This window comes from Eubalaena glacialis, chromosome 19, assembly GCF_028564815.1.
Source record: "Eubalaena glacialis isolate mEubGla1 chromosome 19, mEubGla1.1.hap2.+ XY, whole genome shotgun sequence".
In the NCBI taxonomy this organism is placed as follows: domain Eukaryota; kingdom Metazoa; phylum Chordata; class Mammalia; order Artiodactyla; family Balaenidae; genus Eubalaena; species Eubalaena glacialis.
Window position 1 is genome coordinate 42,368,456 of NC_083734.1, and position 16,682 is coordinate 42,385,137.

Sequence of the window (16,682 nt, forward strand, 5' to 3'; positions counted from 1 at the left end):
TGCTGCTAGTGGAAGGCTAGGGTTTCTCCCTCCCCCCAGCCTTCTTCCATGGCCTAATCGAGTTTCCTTTCTTGAAACAAAATGAGGAAGAAGATCATGCAATGCAGGCGCTTTTACTGTTCTCGGGCAGCGTTTCACAACTCATAGTCCCTCCTGCCGTTGACCAGCATGATCTCTCTCTCCTGTGTATGCGTCCAACCCCAGCCTGGTTTGAGAACCTTGGCAGAGGGGCGGGGGTGATGAGCAGGGCAGGCTCCTAGCCCAACTTGGCAGTGAAGACCGCCAGGCCCTGCTGTCCCAGGGGCATGACTGTCACGGCTTCCACTTCCCCGCCCCCACGGGTGGGCTTCTGGAAGTGGATCTCCAGGACGTCTTGTAGCTCCGGGCCATCCAGGACATCGGGAATGTTGAGCACCAGCACCGAGTGGGGCATTGGCTGGGACCTGACCTGGAAAAGGAGCCGGGAGCTGGGCAAGGGCTCGTGCAGGTTGGGCTGGGGGGTCGGAGGGGCAGAGGTCGGGGCAGGTGGTGACCATGGGAGTATGGGAGGGGGCAGGAGGCCTGGAGAGGTTGGCAGCGGGTAGGTCGGTGGGGTTTCGGGGCTGTGATCCTTCCCTGGGCAAGTTTCTGGCAGGCAGACAGGTTATCGGGTCCAGTCCCCATCTTCCACCTTCCCACTTACCTCAGCCTTCTGAATCTTTCCACTCATGTAGGGAGAGACTCTCAGAGGGAACTGCTGCTTACCCAGTGGCACTGTGAACTGGCCCGTCTGGCACAGGTGCTGGGCCACTGCAGGGACAGGGAGCGGGGGACCTTCAGCATCAAGGGCTCTCCCCTCCCGTGGCCTGGTGCCTCAGCTCTCATCTCGCCGACAGGGCCCTTACCTGTATCCTTAGCGAAGCCCAGCATGACACCGCCTTGCAGCAGTTCCCGCGTCTCCACATCGCCACCCCCGTTCTTGCTCTTGCCAAAGAAGATCTCCAACTTGTCCAGCAGCTCCTCCTCACTTAGCTTAAGCCCGGCAGGAAACCCACTGACCAGTACTCTCTGTTCATTCATCTGGCTGGACACCTAGGGGGAGGCAGGAGGGAGTCATCCCAGGCACAACCCCACTCCCTTGTGCCCAGGGGCACGGGGCCCCGTGCAGATCCCAGGGCCCTGCCATTCTGTCACCTGGATGGTGGTCAGCATGGGCAGCTCCAAGGGCTGGACCTGCACCCGCAGTCGGAACCCTTCCACATCGATCGTGTGCTCCGTTTGCTGCAGCACCTGCTTGGCCACTGGGTCGGGGAGCAGGGTCAGTACTTAGGAAGCCTCCCAGCCTCCCTCCCAAGGTTTCCCGGAGCTCACCATTGGGGTCATCAAAGGTGACCAGAGCAGAGCCTCCAGGCAGAGGGTAACAGATCCGCAGGTTAGAAACCACAGACTTGACCGTTTCCTTGCCCTGCTGAATGTTTCCTCGGAACACCAGGGGGGCCTCAGGCACTGGGAATGGGACCTGGAGGTGGGGGAGGAGAGGCTGATGCAGATTTCAGGGTTGGGAGAGTGCCCCACTCCCAGGAGGAAAGCACCCCCAATTACATGCGACTGATGCTGAGTGCCAGGGATGAATACTGAAAGAAGAGCTGGGTAACTAAGTGGATGAATGTGGGTCAAGCATGTACTGGCACTTTACATGCAAAATCTTAGTTTGTCCTCACACAAACCTGTGAGGTAGGTAGCTCCACTTTACAGAGAAGCAGACAGGTTCAGAGAGTTCAAGTAACACACTCGAGGTCACACAGCAAGGAAATGGCAGAGCCAGGAGTGAAACCAAGACCTCCCCAGCTCTTTCTACCAGGCCATACCCCCTCCCAGCTTACCTTGTCTTGGGGGTTGTCCCTGAGCTTCCTTTTCAGCTCCTGTAGCCTGGTCTTTAGTTTGGCCTGTTCCTCCTGAAGGGCTTGGAGGGCCTATTGGAGCAGAGGGGAACAACCAGACATCCACCTGCCTTTCCAGAGAACGAATGAGCCAGGGAAAGGGGGCCGCTATTCTGGACACTCCAGGAGCAGAGTTGATGCTCAGCCCGAGAACAACCCAACCCCTTTACCCTGCCCTGGGCTCGTCCTGGCCCAGCCTGGCTGCCCCCATCTCAGCTGCTCTGAAAGGCAGGAGCCTTTGCAGCAGCCACGGCTGGGTCATTCCTGGAGACCTAGAGTTTAACAAACACTGATTGAGCTCCTGCTATGAGGTACTGGGCACGACACAGGCAGTGGAAGAAAAGGGTCCAGCGCTTAGGCCTGTATAAAACGGTACTCAAGGGACTTCCCTGGTGGTCCAGTGGGTAAGACTGCACTCCCAATGCAGCCTGTCTGGGTTCGATCCCTGGTTGGGGAACTAGATCCCGCATGCATGCCACAACTAAGAGTCCGTATGCCGCAACGAAGATCCCACGTGCCGCAACTAAGACCCAGCACAGCCAAAATAAATAAATAAATATTTCAAACAGACAGACAAACGGTACTCAAGCCAGTGCACAATCACACGACTGATGGTGGAGGAGAGGCTGATGGTGGAGGACAGCGGGAATTTGGAGGAGGGACCGTCCCAAAGGGGTTAACAAAACTAGGGAGGCCTCGAGGAGTAGTAGGGGCTTACAGTTGCAAGATGTCATAAGAGTATCAGCTAACATGTGCTAAGCCCTTTATATGGATTATACCACTCATGTCTTGCAACAACCTTATGAAATAAACACCCTCTTCTTATTTTGCAGATGAGGCAACAGTAGCTCAGAGAGGTCAAGTGACTTACCCGAAGTCATTTGGCCCCAGGCAGTCTGACTCCGGACTCTTAATCTGTGCTTTACGGTGAAGAAATCAAACTCAGAGTAGGGGGGTAATTTACCCCACATCTCCCAGCTTGTCCCATGACTGCCACCCTTTCTGCTGTACCAAGCAGCCTTTCAGGCTGGGTGTGATTTGGAACAGATCCAGAGAGAGCTGACAAATGGGCAGGGGAGTGACACCAGGGATGGGAATAAATGCACCTTTGTTTGTGGGATGGAGAGCTCACCCTGTGGTTGGAAGCCTGATAAATAAGGTCAGCTCAGGGAAGTGTGAGCTCACTGGGGAGGACGGGACTCTGTCCTGGCCATCTCTGTGTCCCAAGTGTTCAGCAGAGTCCCTGGCACAAAACAGGCATTCAGTGAACCCGTGTTGAATGAATGAATGAAGTGAGTGAATGAATGAAGTGAACGAATGACAGAATGGGAACATATTACAGTGGGCGTTGAATAATTCAGTGTGAGTTCACTCTATTTTAAGCAGAGGAAAACTAGGGCTTGACCAAATAATGCCGGTTAATGAGTAGTGAGAAATAATCAGTGACTTTCAGGGTCAGTTACATGACATCAATGAGTCAGGGGAGCAGGTGCAGTGTGATATGGAGAGGTGGGGACTCTTACATCCTGCAGACAGCATGTCCCAACTAAAGTGGCAACCCCTTCTCGGCTCTAGCCAAGTTTTTTCACATGGAATGTGGTCTCCGTATCCTATATCTTCCCATTTCTAAGGGAAACCAGAAATCTGGATTTTTATTTGAAAAAGATGGCTTGATTTTAAATAAATATGAAAAATAAAAGTTGGATTCAGTCTTTAATCCATCCTCTTTTTACTTCTGCTTTAAATCTTGATCTAATTATACATATTGTTTGAAAATCTAGTAATTGGCAATGCTATTTAATAAATAGCTTTAAATAAATAAGTAAATTTATTTTTAAAAGCTTCATAAATACAGTTTAAAAAAAACATTCAAAAACGTCCATCCACCAGCGAATGGATACAAGGAAACACAAACAAACAAATTCAAGCCAGAGAGTTTATCAGTGGGAAAATGGGGAACTAGTGAAGATTTCTGAAAGAGGGAGTGAGGTGTTGGACACAGTGTTGAAAAGAGCGCAATCCAGTCATCAAAAAAAGGACAGAAGACCTAAATAGACATTTCTTCGAAGAAGACATAAAGGTGGCCAACAGGCACATGAAAAGATGCTCAACATTGCTAATTATTAGAAAAATGCAAATGAAAACTACCATGAAGTATCACCTCACACCGGGTCAGAATAGCCATCATCAAAAAGTCTATAAATAATAAAGGCTGGAGAGGGTGTGGAGAAAAGGGAACCCTCCTACACTGTTGGTGGGAATGTAAATTGGTGCAGCCACTATGGAAAACAGTACAAAGGCTCTTTAAAAAACTAAAAATAGAGTTACCCATATGACCCAGTAATCCTGCTCCTGGGCATATATCCGGAAAAGACGAAAACCCTAATTCGAAAAGACACATGCACCCCAATGTTCATAGCACTATTTACGATAGCCAAGACATGGAAGCAAGTTAACTGTTCATCAACAGATGAATGAAGAAGATGTTATATATATATGTGTGTGTGTATACACACACACACACACACACACACACAGACACACACACACACACACTGGAATATTACTCAGCCATAAAAAAGAATGAAATAATGCCATTTACAGCAACATGGATGGACCTAGAGATTACCATACTAAATGAAGTAAGTCAAGATGAGAAAGACAAATACCATATGATATCACTTATATGTGAAATCTAAAAAAATGGTACAAATTAATTTATTTACAAAACAAAAACAGACTCACAGACATAGGAAGCAAACTTATGGTTACCAAAGGGGAAAAGGGGTGAAGGAGGGATAAATTAGGAGGCTGGGATTAGCAGATGCACACTATTATGTAGAAAATAGATAAACAAGGACCTACTGTATATAGCACAGGGAACTATATTCAATATCTTGCAATAACCTATAATGAAAAAGAATCTGAATAAGAATACATATATGTATAACTGGATCACTTTGCTGTACACCTGAAACTAACATAACATTGTAAATCAACTATACTTAAAAAAAAAAAAAAAAAAAGAGCTGGCAGTGATGGCAGGATGAACTGGAGCAGCAGGAACTGGGGAGTGAGGAAAACAAGCCCAGACCTGTGGCTCTAATTCTCACAGACGTAACAGGAGCTGACCTGAACCTCTGGCACTGGGCACAAGGAGCACACACAGATGAGTACATCTCAAGAGGAAAAGCTGCCAGACTCCGGATGTTGTATTAAAGCGACAGAGGGGACAGACTGGAGAGGCGATGCAACACCGAGGTTGCAGACTTGGGTGTCCAAGGATTTGGTATAATGTCATTGACCCAGCAGGCAAGGGAAGAGAGCCAGTAGTTACTGGGGACCTGCTAAGTGCTTGGCACAGTTGGACTCCATCCCATTTAAGTATCACAAAACTGCCTCCTGTCTCCAACTCCCAACTGAAACTTCTCTATCACAGACTTCTTAAGGACAACACAGGCTGATTGTAGTCACTTACTTGAATTCAACTATACATGCTATTTATTTACTTAACATGATAACTTGGTCTCTAAATGCAAGCCAGTATCCATCTGGTACTCAACTGAAAAAAAAAAAGGGATCCGTTTTACACTGAGCTCATTGAGAGACTGTAAATTCTGGATACTTAGGGGTGAGTTAATGATTTGAGGTTCATTTGACTACATGCATTCTTCTGCCTTACTTGCCAAGTTTAGAACCTAACCACCCCTAAGATAAAATCTCATGGTATCTGTGTTCATCATAGCAGTACTGGGAGGCAGTGTAATATAGGAGTTAAGAGCACAAGTTCTGGGGCCAAATCTCCGGGGCTTACATTCAGCTCCTCTTACTACTGCCAAGACAATGGGCAAGTTATTTAACTCTCTGTGCCTTGGTTTCTTCATGTGTAAAGTGGGAATAACAATTTCTACCTATAATTTTATTTGGAAAAGTAGTTCCCAGCATATAATGAGTGCTATGTTAAATGTTTTGTATTTTAATAATCCCCATTTGATAGTTGAGGAACCTGAGGTTCATCAAGGTTAACTAATGGGGGGAGTTCCCTGATGGCCTGGTGGTTAGGATTCCAGGCTTTCACTGCCATGGCCCGGGTTCAATCCGTGGTCGGGGAACTGAGATCCTGGAAGACACGTGGTGTGGCCAAAAACAAAAAAAACCCACAAAAAACAAAACCAAACAAACAAAAAAACTTTGGCCCTAATGGGCCAAAGTAAGTCAAACCCAAGGCTGTCGAAGACACAGAGTGTCAGGGACAGGACTTGGTGGATCGGACTCTGGGTTAGAACAGTATGTGGTAATGGTAGAAGCCAAGAGGATGGAAGAACTCATTCAGGGACGGAGCCCTTAAAAATGTGATCTTTGAAGATACCTAGTCAGGGGTCAGGAAAGGTAAAGGAATGCAGAGAAGAAAAAGAAGGCATGGGGACTTCCCTGGTGGTCCGGTGGGTAAGACTCCACGTTCCCAATGCAGGGGGCCTGGGTTCAATCCCTGGTCGGGGAACTAGATCCTACATGCATGCCGCAACTAAGAGTTCACATGCCACAACTAAGAGTCCGCATGCCGCAACGAAGATCCCATGTGCCGCAACGAAGATCCCATGTGCCGCAACTAAGACCTGGTGCAGCCAAAATAAATAAATAAATGTTAAAAAAGAAAAGAAAAAGAAGGCATGGTCAGGGTCAGGGCCAGGATTAGGTAGCATCATAGACACAAAGGAAGAGGAGTGATGAAACAGAGGCAAAAGAAAAGGAGGGCTACAGGAAGTCCCCTCCCTCATTTGCTTCCTTATTCACTCATGCAACGATCAGCTACCAGGCATCTACCATGTGTCGGGCCCTGTTCTAGGCTCTGGGGATACAGTAGTGAACCAAACAGACAAAACTTCCCTGTGGAGTTTACATTCTAGGGGATGAGCCAGATAATAAACACAATAAATAAGTAAAATCTGCAGTATGTTAGTGATAAGTGTTATGGTCAAAAACAGAGAAGGGAGGACAGAGAATGTTGGAGTACAGTTTTAACTGGGGTGATCAGAGTAGGCCTCGTTGAGATATTTGATCATATACTTGAAGGTGATAAAGGAGTCAGCCGTGTGTATATGTGGGGGAAAGTTTTATGCAGCGGGAGCGGCAAGTGCAAAGGCCCTGAGGTGGGAGTTTGTTGTATATATTTGAGGAACATCAAGGAGACCAATGTGGCTGGAGCAGAGCGAGTGAGGGGGGAGTGGTGGGAGATAAAGTCACAGAGAAAACGGAGTGGGGCCATGAAGGGCCTTTCACATAAAGTGAGGTGGGAGACTGCAGGCAGGCTTAAATGCTAACGGGATAACTTGGCTGTTGTGTGAATAGACTGATGTGGGGAAAAGGCACTAACAGGGAGACCACTTAGGAGGCCATGACAGTGTCCAGGTGAGCAATACTGATGGCCTGGATCAGGTGGTAGCAGTGGAGGTGGTGAGGCGCAGTCAAGAGTTTAGATTGATTGAGGGAATTCCCTGGCGGTCCAGTGGTTAGGACTCCACGCTTCCACTCCAGGGGGCATGGGTTCAATCCCTGGTTGGGGAACTAGGATCCAGCAAGCCGCACAAGCGTGCCACAAAAAAAAAAAAAAAAAAAAGAGTTTAGATTGATTCAAGTTGCTGATGGATTGGAAGTAGGATGTGGAAGAAAGAGACGAGTCTGTGATGACACTAAGCTGTTAGGCTTGAGCAACTGAGGGGAAAGAGAGCCATTTGCCGAGATGGGAAATACGTTGGATGGAAGAGATTGGGGTTTACTTTGAACATATTAGGGATGAAGTGCTTATTTGACATCCCACTAGAGACGTAGAGTGGTGGTTGCCTCTATGATGTGGCATCCAGGGAAGGGGTCCAGGCCATGAGTATAAATTTGAAAATTATCCAAGCAGAGACATTTAAAGTCACAAAATTAAATGAGATCAACACGTAGAGGTCCAAGGGCTGATTTCTGGGGCAACCAACACTAAGAGATCAGGGGAACAAGGAAGAACCAGCCGAGGAGAATGCAGAGGAGGGGCTAGTGAAACCTGAGGGAGAGCAGGCATGAAGAACAACACATTTAAGGCAGAGGAGCCCGCAGCTGTGCCCAGTGCTGCTAACAAGCCTTCTGCCAGGAGGCATGAGAATGACCGCTGAGATTGAGCAACAAAAAACAGTCCTGCTTATCATAAGGAGATGGTCAGTTCACGTACAAGGATGATTATTGTAGCCTTGTTTACAATGGAAAAAAAAAAAGAAATCTACATGTCCAACAAGAAACAGCTAAATATAAAATATTTAGCAATTAAAAGACAGCAATAAAGAACATTTCACATGAAAAAATGCTCACAATAAGCAAAAAAAGCAAAATATAAAGCTGCCTGTAAATACATTCCCTATTCTGTTGATTTAAAATGTTTTAATTCATGAGGATATTTACTAATGCATAAAAATTCTGGGAAGATAGACATCACAATGTCATTAATAGACGCTGTCTCTCAATAATGAATTTAGGGTGATTTTTTAAAAATACAGTTTCCTGAACCCACCTTCCTTCTTTCCTAATATGTAAAGGCCCTTTAAGAGAGCAGTTTTAGCAGAGTGGGAGGAGTGAGGGGTGGCTGAACTGGGGAACTGGGGATATGAAAAGGTTGGCAATATTAACAATAATGAACATGTATTGAGCACTTAGTATGTGCCAAGCAGCGTGCTCAGTTTTTACTGTGTATTTTAGGGATTGTTTAGTTTAATTCTGGCAGGTAGGTATTCTTGTGTGGAAGTGTTACTATCATTCCCACCAAATAGATAAGGAAATGGGGCTTAGATTGTAAACTTTAGAGAGGCTAATAACTTACCCAGGGCCACACAATTGGAGGAACCAGGATTTGGAACCAGGCAGGCTGGCCTCTAGAGCCTGTCTTCCTTCAACATTTGAGGGGCAAATGAAAAATTTCCAAGCAAGAGACCCACATATTTGTAACAGATGGGGTAGTATGAGGGAGAAAGACTGAAGAAACTAGGGAAATGAGATTCATTCACTCAACAGCTGTTTATTGAGCGCCTACTGCATGCCAGGCACTGTGCTGGGCACCGGGGATCAAGGGTGAACAGGCTGAGACAGAGGACCAGCCCACAGAGGGCTTAGTCTAGCACGAGAAGGGGCGATCAGGGGTCCACAGCAGACAGGGGGAAGGTTAGGTCTCAGAAGAGGAACACTTCTTCCCCTCGCCCTGAAGAAAGGCCAAGGTGATATTTAGATGGAAATATAAGGAGGGGAGGAACTTGTTGAGGAAGATCTCAGGAGATAAAGGTGTGAGCAATTCTTAAACTTTTTGGGGTCACAGAACCCTTTGTCTATCTAATGAAAACGATGGATTCTTTCTCCAGAAAAATGCACATCCACACAAGGAATTCATGATCCCCTGAGATGCAGGTTATAGAACTGTCTCTGAGGCAATGGATTAGGGGACCAACTCCCTAGCGGAGAGGTCATCCCAGCCGTCTCTCCCCAGACCTGTAGCAGGTCTAAGAGATGGGCAGGGAGAGGGTTGCCTGCCAGGCCCTGGGAGACCTGTAGATTCCTGGCCAAGCGGAGGATTCCTCTGATTCTCCCCACCCCCAAGACCCTCCTCTCACCATCATGGTCTAAGGTCCAGTTAGCAAGGGCTGAGGCTTCAGAGCTGGCACAAAGTGGCAGGGTCCAACGCGACTAAAGTCTTGCTTGCACTTTGAGGAGTTTTGGTCTCCCCAGCAGAGCCTGAAAGACACTTCTTACGGTTCTTATGCAGGCTCTTTGCTTTCACTTTCATTTCAGTGAAGTCCCTGCCCTTCCGTACTCCAACCCTGGGTGGCTTCCGGGTCTTCGAACTTCCCCCAGCTGTGAGGCCTCAGGGGAAGTTACCCCGCAAGCAACTACAAACTGAATGCTGGCCCCAATCAGCCATTCATTCCCAACCTAGCGATCCCAGCACAGGCCTATTGGTAGAATTTTGTCTGCTTTGTTAATGGCTATTTCCCAAGAGCTTAGAATGTTGCCCAGAACATGCAGATGTTGATAACTGAATGAGAAATGCAACCAGGACAGATAAAGCCCCATCAAGTTGACGAAGCTGTAGCAATAGCCAGCACTTGAGAGCTGTTATGTGCCCAATACCAATTCTGCTTTTCATGAATTAACTCAACCTTCAAAACAACCCCTTGAAGTTGGTTCCATTTGCCCGATGAGATTCTAAACTTGTGAGGCACAGAAGTGTAGAAACCTGCCCAAAGTCACATTGCTAGGAAGTGATGCATGTATCCAAACCTGGTTGGAAGAGTATTTGAACTTGAAATTTTAGTTAAAGGAGGGTTTAAACATAGTTCCATTTGTGACTGTGAGTAGGCAAGCTACTTATTGGAGACATCGAACACTTAAGGGTGAGGGGCTTCCCTGGTGGCGCAGTGGTTAAGAATCCGCCTGCCAACGCAGGGTACACAGGTCCGAGCCCTGGTCCGAGAAGATCCCACATACCGCGGAGCAACTAAGCCCCTGTGCCACAACTACCGAGCCTGTGCTCTAGAGCCCGTGCTCCGCAACGAGAAGTCACCGCAATAAGCCCGCGCACTGCAACGAAGAGTAACCCCCGCTCGCCGCAACTAGAGAAAAGCCTGCGCGTAGCAACGAAGACCCAATGCAGCCACACAAAAAAAAACCAAAAAACACTTAAGGGTGAGATGAGTCGAATGAATATACATAGAACAGTGCAGGATGTTTTCTATTTTCACCTAGTCCAGGGCTTCCCACTCAGAGTAACTTACTGAGCCCCTTTCTCAAGCCCCCACCTCTCACCCCAGCTGAAAGTGTGCCAAGTGTGAAGCTTGGCAAATAGGGCCATTTGAATCCTAGTTCCATTTAGTGACTTAGTACCAGCTTGGCTGGAGAACCTATTTCATCAGTAACACCAGTCACAGTTAAGTATCCAATGAGAGGTAAAATGCTATAGAAAGGCCAAATGCCTTTCCTGTAACACAGTGGTGACAATCCAGAGCCCAAACCCCTTGAATCACACCCTTTCTTGCCTGTCTCTGCCAGCCAGACCATTTGGCTAGGAATTCCACTAGGAATGGCTGCTTTGGGGCTCAGGCCTTCATTGTTGGTGTCCATCCCCATCTAGAGCAGTTCTCCAGTGTGGTCCTCGTCCAAGCAGCACCAACATCACTTGACAAGATGCTGAATTCTGACCTACCAAATCTGGCACTCTGGTTTAACAAACCACCTCAAGTTAGTGACTCTTAATCCAAAGCAGATGGTGTCCACTCAGAGGGGCCTTTGGTTGTCACAATGGTGGTGGTGGTGGGGGAACAGTTCTCTAGGTATGTAATGGGTTGAAGCCAGGGATGCTTAAACAATTCCACACCTAAAAATGTCCAGAGTAGATCTTTTGGGGAAACAGTTCAATATCACATTTTACCCATTGAGCTAGACCACTAAAGGATTATGAGGCTATGGACAGAAGTAGCCCATGTCTCACAAAGGCAGATTTACCTTTTATTTTATATTTTCCCACAGTCCCTCATCCACCACCCAGTGTCTCTCATCGTATGAATGTTCTTTCCCAGTCTAATAACAAGAAGGCAGACACATGTTTTTTTTTTTTGGTATTTTTAATGACTGAAACAAGACAGACCTAAAACCGCAGCTTCTGAAAGAACCATTTGTTCTTGCCGGTCTTGTATCTAGAGGGGGGAAAAAAGGACACTAATGAGGGGAGGAATCACAGAAGACAAAACTGTCTTCATGGAGAACAGTGAAACCATACTCCAGCATTCACTACCAAAGCCTACTTACCTCTCCTCAAACTTGACCTTGGCCTCTCGTCGGGCCTTGCGTTTGAGGGCAGGGTCTCTGAAGACATCCTTGTTGACAACAGTTTTGTCCAAGGGGATATCCACAGAGTACCTGGGTACAATGGCAGGAAGGTAGGAGCAGCCCACATGCTGCCAGGGCCTTCACCCCTCCGCCCCACTCCTGGGACATTGGCATGTTAAGGTCTGACTCCATAGGAGCTATCATCAAAACTGTGCTAAAGTCCTGATGATATTCTTTGGAAATGCCCAGTTTTAACAAACTCATTTACATAGATTCAAACTACTGAAAAACTTCACAATTCATTCTCAGTTTCCCACAACTACCCTACCCTATAATAACTATTATCCTTGAGAGTGGAAGAAGGCAGGCCAGATTCTATGCCTGTGTTTACTGTGGCTGGAAACAAATGGAACAACCTTTACTCAATACTTCAAAGAATTTTCAGGTGAGGAGAGAGACAGATCGAGAGCAAGTTTGGAAGAGGTTTTTCAATCCGGCTCTGCCAAGTCAGGGAAATCAATAGAAAATGACAGGAAAGTGAACACTTCCAAGATGGATTAAAGAGGCAACACTGGAAACCACGGCCAAATGACAAATTGAAAATGATGTCTCTTCCACTGGAGTGGCTACAAGGTTGTCTCCTTATTCAGCAGGGCAGAGAGAGGGAAAAGGTAGAAAAAGTCACTTTCATTCCCATTCTTGAAAGGCTCACCTTGTGGGCATGAGGTGATTATAATTATAAACTTTCACGAAAGACTTGATCTTTGACCTCTTGGCAATTTTCTTCTTGCCCATGGCAGCTGTCACTTTGCGGGGATAGCGATCAATTCCAGCCACCAGAGCATGGCTGTAGGGTCGGTCTGAGGTGCCATCATCAATGTTCTGAATGAGCAAGAATTACATGTTATTGCTGTTTAGGCCCTTTGCTAGATGTAGGGCGTGTATAGAAAGAACACCCTCAACCCCTAGGCCTCTGAGACCCACTATTTTAAAAACCACACAAAGCAGACATTCTAACTAAGTGCTATGCTAGATGCCCAAAGAGTAACAGGGAAAAGGGTGGTATCCTTCCCACCAGGAAAAATCTGGAAGGGTTCCTGGGAGGTAAGAGATTTAAAATGTAACAACAGTTAACAATTATGAAGTGATTGCTATATGCCAAGCACTAGTTCTCAGGACTTTACATCTCTTAACTTCCTCCAGGATTGCACTGCTAGGAAGGGTTAGAGGCAGGATTCCAAACCTGGCTGCCTAACTCCAAAACCAGCCTCAGGGAGACGGAGGAAAGGGAACCAAGGGTGCCCCGGTGTCCCCAACAGTCAACAGCAGTGGTGTATGTGGCCAGAGCTTAGGAAAATCTCATAAAAGGCTAAAGACGTAGGTAAAAGGCAAACAGTGAACGGCTAGATTATGCTAAGTGACCATTTTAACTAGAAACAATTTCTCCTCTTTTTACGGAGTCCCAGCTGCAGCACTTACTACCTGTTTGACCTCAGGTGAAACTTAACATCTCTAAACCTTCGCAGTAGAAAGTAACCTTATGGTTACCGCAAGGATTGCACATGACGACACCTATAAGACAGTGCCAGGCACCAAGCAAGCGTTCAATAAACGTCAGTCATTAGTATTATTTAAAACCTCTTTGATACAGAACGCGTTGGGTGTTAGCTGTCCAATTCAACTCCCATTTGTTATTTTGCGTCTTTCTCTCTCAAAAGCTCTCATGCATTCACCACCCCACCACCATTCGCAATGCTCAGTGGGTAATGCCCCCAAACTACGTCTTGAATTCCAAGTTGCCCGCCCGCCCCATTCACGGGATACAAAGGGGCACAGGTTCGCGAGGCTGGTACCTTCACGATGACCGCTTTGCGTCCGGAGTAGCGACCGGCCAGGACCAGCACCACCTTCCCGGGTTTCATGAACTTGCCCATTTCTGCAGAGGAAAGAGAAGGGGCCGCTCAGAAACCCGCCAGCTCAGGCTGTGGGCCCGAAACTTCAGCGGCGTTCACTGCCGTCTCGGCTCAGGCCGCCCGCAGGTCCTGCTCGCAGAACAGGATCCGCTACGAAGCCGTCAGAGACCGAGAAATGAAAAGCACCCAGCACCACCCCGCAACTCGACCCCCAGGCCGCGGATGCCTGCGGATTGTAATACCCTGCTCCAGCCTCTACTCACCGGCAGCAACCTCTCGGGACTACAGCAGAGAAAGAAAGGGCACTTCCGCTTACCTTTCACCCCAGGGAGGGTGACCTCACTTCCTGTCCCGCCCCCTCGGGCTTCTCCCCCCACCCCCTCTTGCGTGGCGCTCAGAATCTGTGTTGAGGGCGGAAGAAGCTCTTGAAGGGAAAGGAAGGCCTGGCAGCTTTTTTATTCAAATCAAACTTTATGAGCAGCTCCAGCAGTAGTCAGGGCAAAGGAGTTCTGCCTCCCCCGGAAGGCTTTTACGTGGACGCAGCTGCTCCTCTGCCGCCTTGGTTGTAGTTCCTTTCTCTGGCGCTACCGGGTGGGGGAGGCACAGTTTGAAATTTACTTTTTTTGCTTTGGAACAGTAAGAAACAAAATAGGACATTTATTAGTACCAACTGTGTACAGTTACGCATAAGGAAGAGACGAAGATCAATCAAACAAGGGAACTTGCCCTCAACATTTAGAGTCTAATGATGTCAGAGACATTTCCGACCAGAATAAAGGAGGGAGATGAAGGACGATTATGGCGATACTAGCAGCCGCGTACCCTGTGTCAGGCCAAGTTAATCTATTTACATGTATTATCTCTTTTGATCCTCATAACGACACTAAGAGATAAGTAATGTTATCTCCATTCCACAGTTGAAGATACTGTGGTTTGGGGAGGTTAAGTAATTTGCCCCAAATCCACAGCTAGTACGTGATCAAGCTGGGAACTCAGATTCAAGCAGTCCTCCTGAGCCCATACTGTTTACCCAGTCACCAAATTGAGTACCCACTCTGTGCCAGGCAAGATGCTAGGCACTTTAGGTAAGTCAACTGCTATTTAATTCTCAGGAATCTGCATCTTGAGTATTTTCCTCCCATTTAGACATGAGGAAATTGAGATTTAGAGAGCCTAAGGCTCTGATCATCAAATCTAGGTTTGAACCCAGGTCTAGTTGGCTCTCAAACTGAATTATTTCCCATCACTTACTGGAAGAGTGTTTTTAGATGGTTCCTTAGGTGTCTTCCGAGTTCAAGAGAAAGAGAAACCATCTTATAGTTTTTGCTCATTTGAACACTGACGAATCTATAGGGTTGGTCTTGGGCAAGACGTGGGAACAATCAGGGTTTCATCATTTCTCTTCTTCAGGCTCTCCAGGGACCAATTTCCCCTGCAGCCCTCAGGACTTCATTCCAATAGTTTATCACACTAATTATGTACTTATATTTCTATATTTAATGAAAATGTTTTGTTTTAATTTGTAATATGACATTGTAGAGTTGGAAAGGAACTCAGAGATCGTCTACTCTGTCATCTCAAAGATGAGAGGACAGTTCTAGAGCAGCAAAGTCACGGAGTTGGTGGCGCAGATCAAGGTTCCCCCGTTCCCAAGCCTGTGCTCTTGCCACGGCACCACACGACCCTGTCCATTTCCACCTCCATGGTCTTCTTGCAGCCTCCTTATCTGCTTCTGTCTCTTTTGTTGTTTCTCTCTTGGAAAACAGAAACCAAACCCTGAAATCTTGTCATTGCCTTGAACTCTTATCACATACTAAAACTCTCCAAATCAAATTAGTAACTAAATCCTGTGAATTTTGCCTCACGTCTTTTAAATCTTTTCTATCCTTTTACACCTGCTCCCTAACTGATCCAGCTTCAGTTCTTTGTTTTCTCCAGTCCCTCCTCAAAACTTAGGGTGGGTCAAAAATTGCTTGGGATGCTTATTAAATATGCACTGCCAACTGAAGAGATTCCAATTCAGGTCTGGTGTGGAGCCATGAGCTATAGATCTTATTTTTAGAAAGTTCTCTAAACACAACTCTTAAGTCCGTCACTTACCTGAAATCCTTCGTTGGCTCTCTGTACCAAAGTTTGAACTCTCACTCCCTTCCTCTCTATCTTCCATGCAGTATAAGTTCCTGTCTCCTCCACACCCTTCACATACCACCTGGGTTCCAGCCAGCTCAACTACTCAAAGATCCGACCCCTTCTGAGCGCCAGGGTCTTCATGCAAGCTGTTCCACGTTTCGTTATTCTTCTCCTCCACTGTAGCTGGGCAAAATCCTATCCATCCTTCAAGGCCACTCTAGAATTCTCCCAGGCAGAATTCATCTCTTCCTTCTCTATGCTCCCTCAGCAATCCAATCCATACTTAATTTTACTATAGAACGTATTTCAGTTGGTTTGGATCAGTGGTTGTCAAAGTGTGGTCCCCAGACCAGCATCATCAGCATAACAAGCATGGGAACTTGTTAGAAATGCAAATTCTCAGAGCTACTGAATAAAAAACTCTGGGGATGGAACCCAGCAATTTGTGTTTTAACAAGCTACTCAAATCTCCAATTGGCTTGCTACCTCCTTTGCTAAATCTTGTGTTCCTTGAAGGCAGGGAGAGATAAGTTCTGAGCACCTAGCCTGGCCCAAGCAGTTGGTGGGTGCTCAGTAGTGAATGAATGAAGGCAGAGCACCTTGGGAATCTTTAACAATGCCTTGCAGATCATACAATGGACCCTGCACTTTCATTGGATACATATCCACGGCTCTCTTTCATTCTGTTCTTGCATAGCCTTAGACCTCGGCTGACAGTCCCTCCTCTCCTCCTTCATCCTGTCTGCCTCACTCCAAGCGAAGCACAGACCTCTGTCCTCAGTTATAATGCAGATGTTATCAGTGACTAGCAGGTATGTGACTGCTGGCCTGCTGGCAGGCTTGTCTCTGTCTCTACATGTCTTTAAGTTTCATG

At 46.9% G+C, this 16,682-nt stretch overlaps 2 protein-coding genes across 2 annotated transcripts; both read right to left on the minus strand.

Annotated features, from left to right (window-relative positions):
• Positions 1 to 93: 93 nt before the first annotated feature.
• On the minus strand, positions 94 to 9,739 carry IFI35 (interferon induced protein 35). Its single transcript, XM_061175872.1, has 7 exons — positions 9,554 to 9,739; positions 1,863 to 1,952; positions 1,351 to 1,498; positions 1,174 to 1,280; positions 885 to 1,071; positions 683 to 789; positions 94 to 448 (listed from the first exon to the last, which is right to left on the minus strand). Exons 1-7 carry the CDS (start codon positions 9,557 to 9,559, stop codon positions 257 to 259), a joined length of 837 nt encoding a protein of 278 aa, XP_061031855.1. The 5' UTR covers positions 9,560 to 9,739; the 3' UTR covers positions 94 to 256.
• A 1,818-nt stretch (positions 9,740 to 11,557) lies between these two features.
• RPL27 (ribosomal protein L27) lies at positions 11,558 to 14,013 on the minus strand. The gene is made up of 5 exons (XM_061175894.1): positions 13,942 to 14,013; positions 13,619 to 13,701; positions 12,478 to 12,647; positions 11,745 to 11,855; positions 11,558 to 11,632 (listed from the first exon to the last, which is right to left on the minus strand). The coding sequence occupies exons 2-5, from the start codon at positions 13,697 to 13,699 to the stop codon at positions 11,584 to 11,586; spliced, it is 411 nt and encodes a 136-aa protein (XP_061031877.1). The 5' UTR covers positions 13,700 to 13,701; positions 13,942 to 14,013; the 3' UTR covers positions 11,558 to 11,583.
• Positions 14,014 to 16,682: the final 2,669 nt, after the last annotated feature.

What these genes read in the sequence shown, in the direction of transcription:
- RPL27 (XM_061175894.1), bottom strand. Translation starts at nt 13,699, where the DNA reads ATGGGCAAGTTCATGAAACCCGGGAAGGTGGTGCTGGTCCTGGCCGGT. An exon ending in GCAAAGCGGTCATCGTGAAG is followed by an intron (nt 12,648 to 13,618) that starts GTACCAGCCTCG and finishes TTGCTCATTCAG; the next exon opens with AACATTGATGATGGCACCTC. An exon ending in AAGGTCAAGTTTGAGGAGAG is followed by an intron (nt 11,633 to 11,744) that starts GTAAGTAGGCTT and finishes TCCCCCCTCTAG; the next exon opens with ATACAAGACCGGCAAGAACA.
- IFI35 (XM_061175872.1), bottom strand. An exon ending in CACCTTTGATGACCCCAATG is followed by an intron (nt 1,281 to 1,350) that starts GTGAGCTCCGGG and finishes TCCCCGACCCAG; the next exon opens with TGGCCAAGCAGGTGCTGCAG. An exon ending in GGGCTTCGCTAAGGATACAG is followed by an intron (nt 790 to 884) that starts GTAAGGGCCCTG and finishes CTGTCCCTGCAG; the next exon opens with TGGCCCAGCACCTGTGCCAG.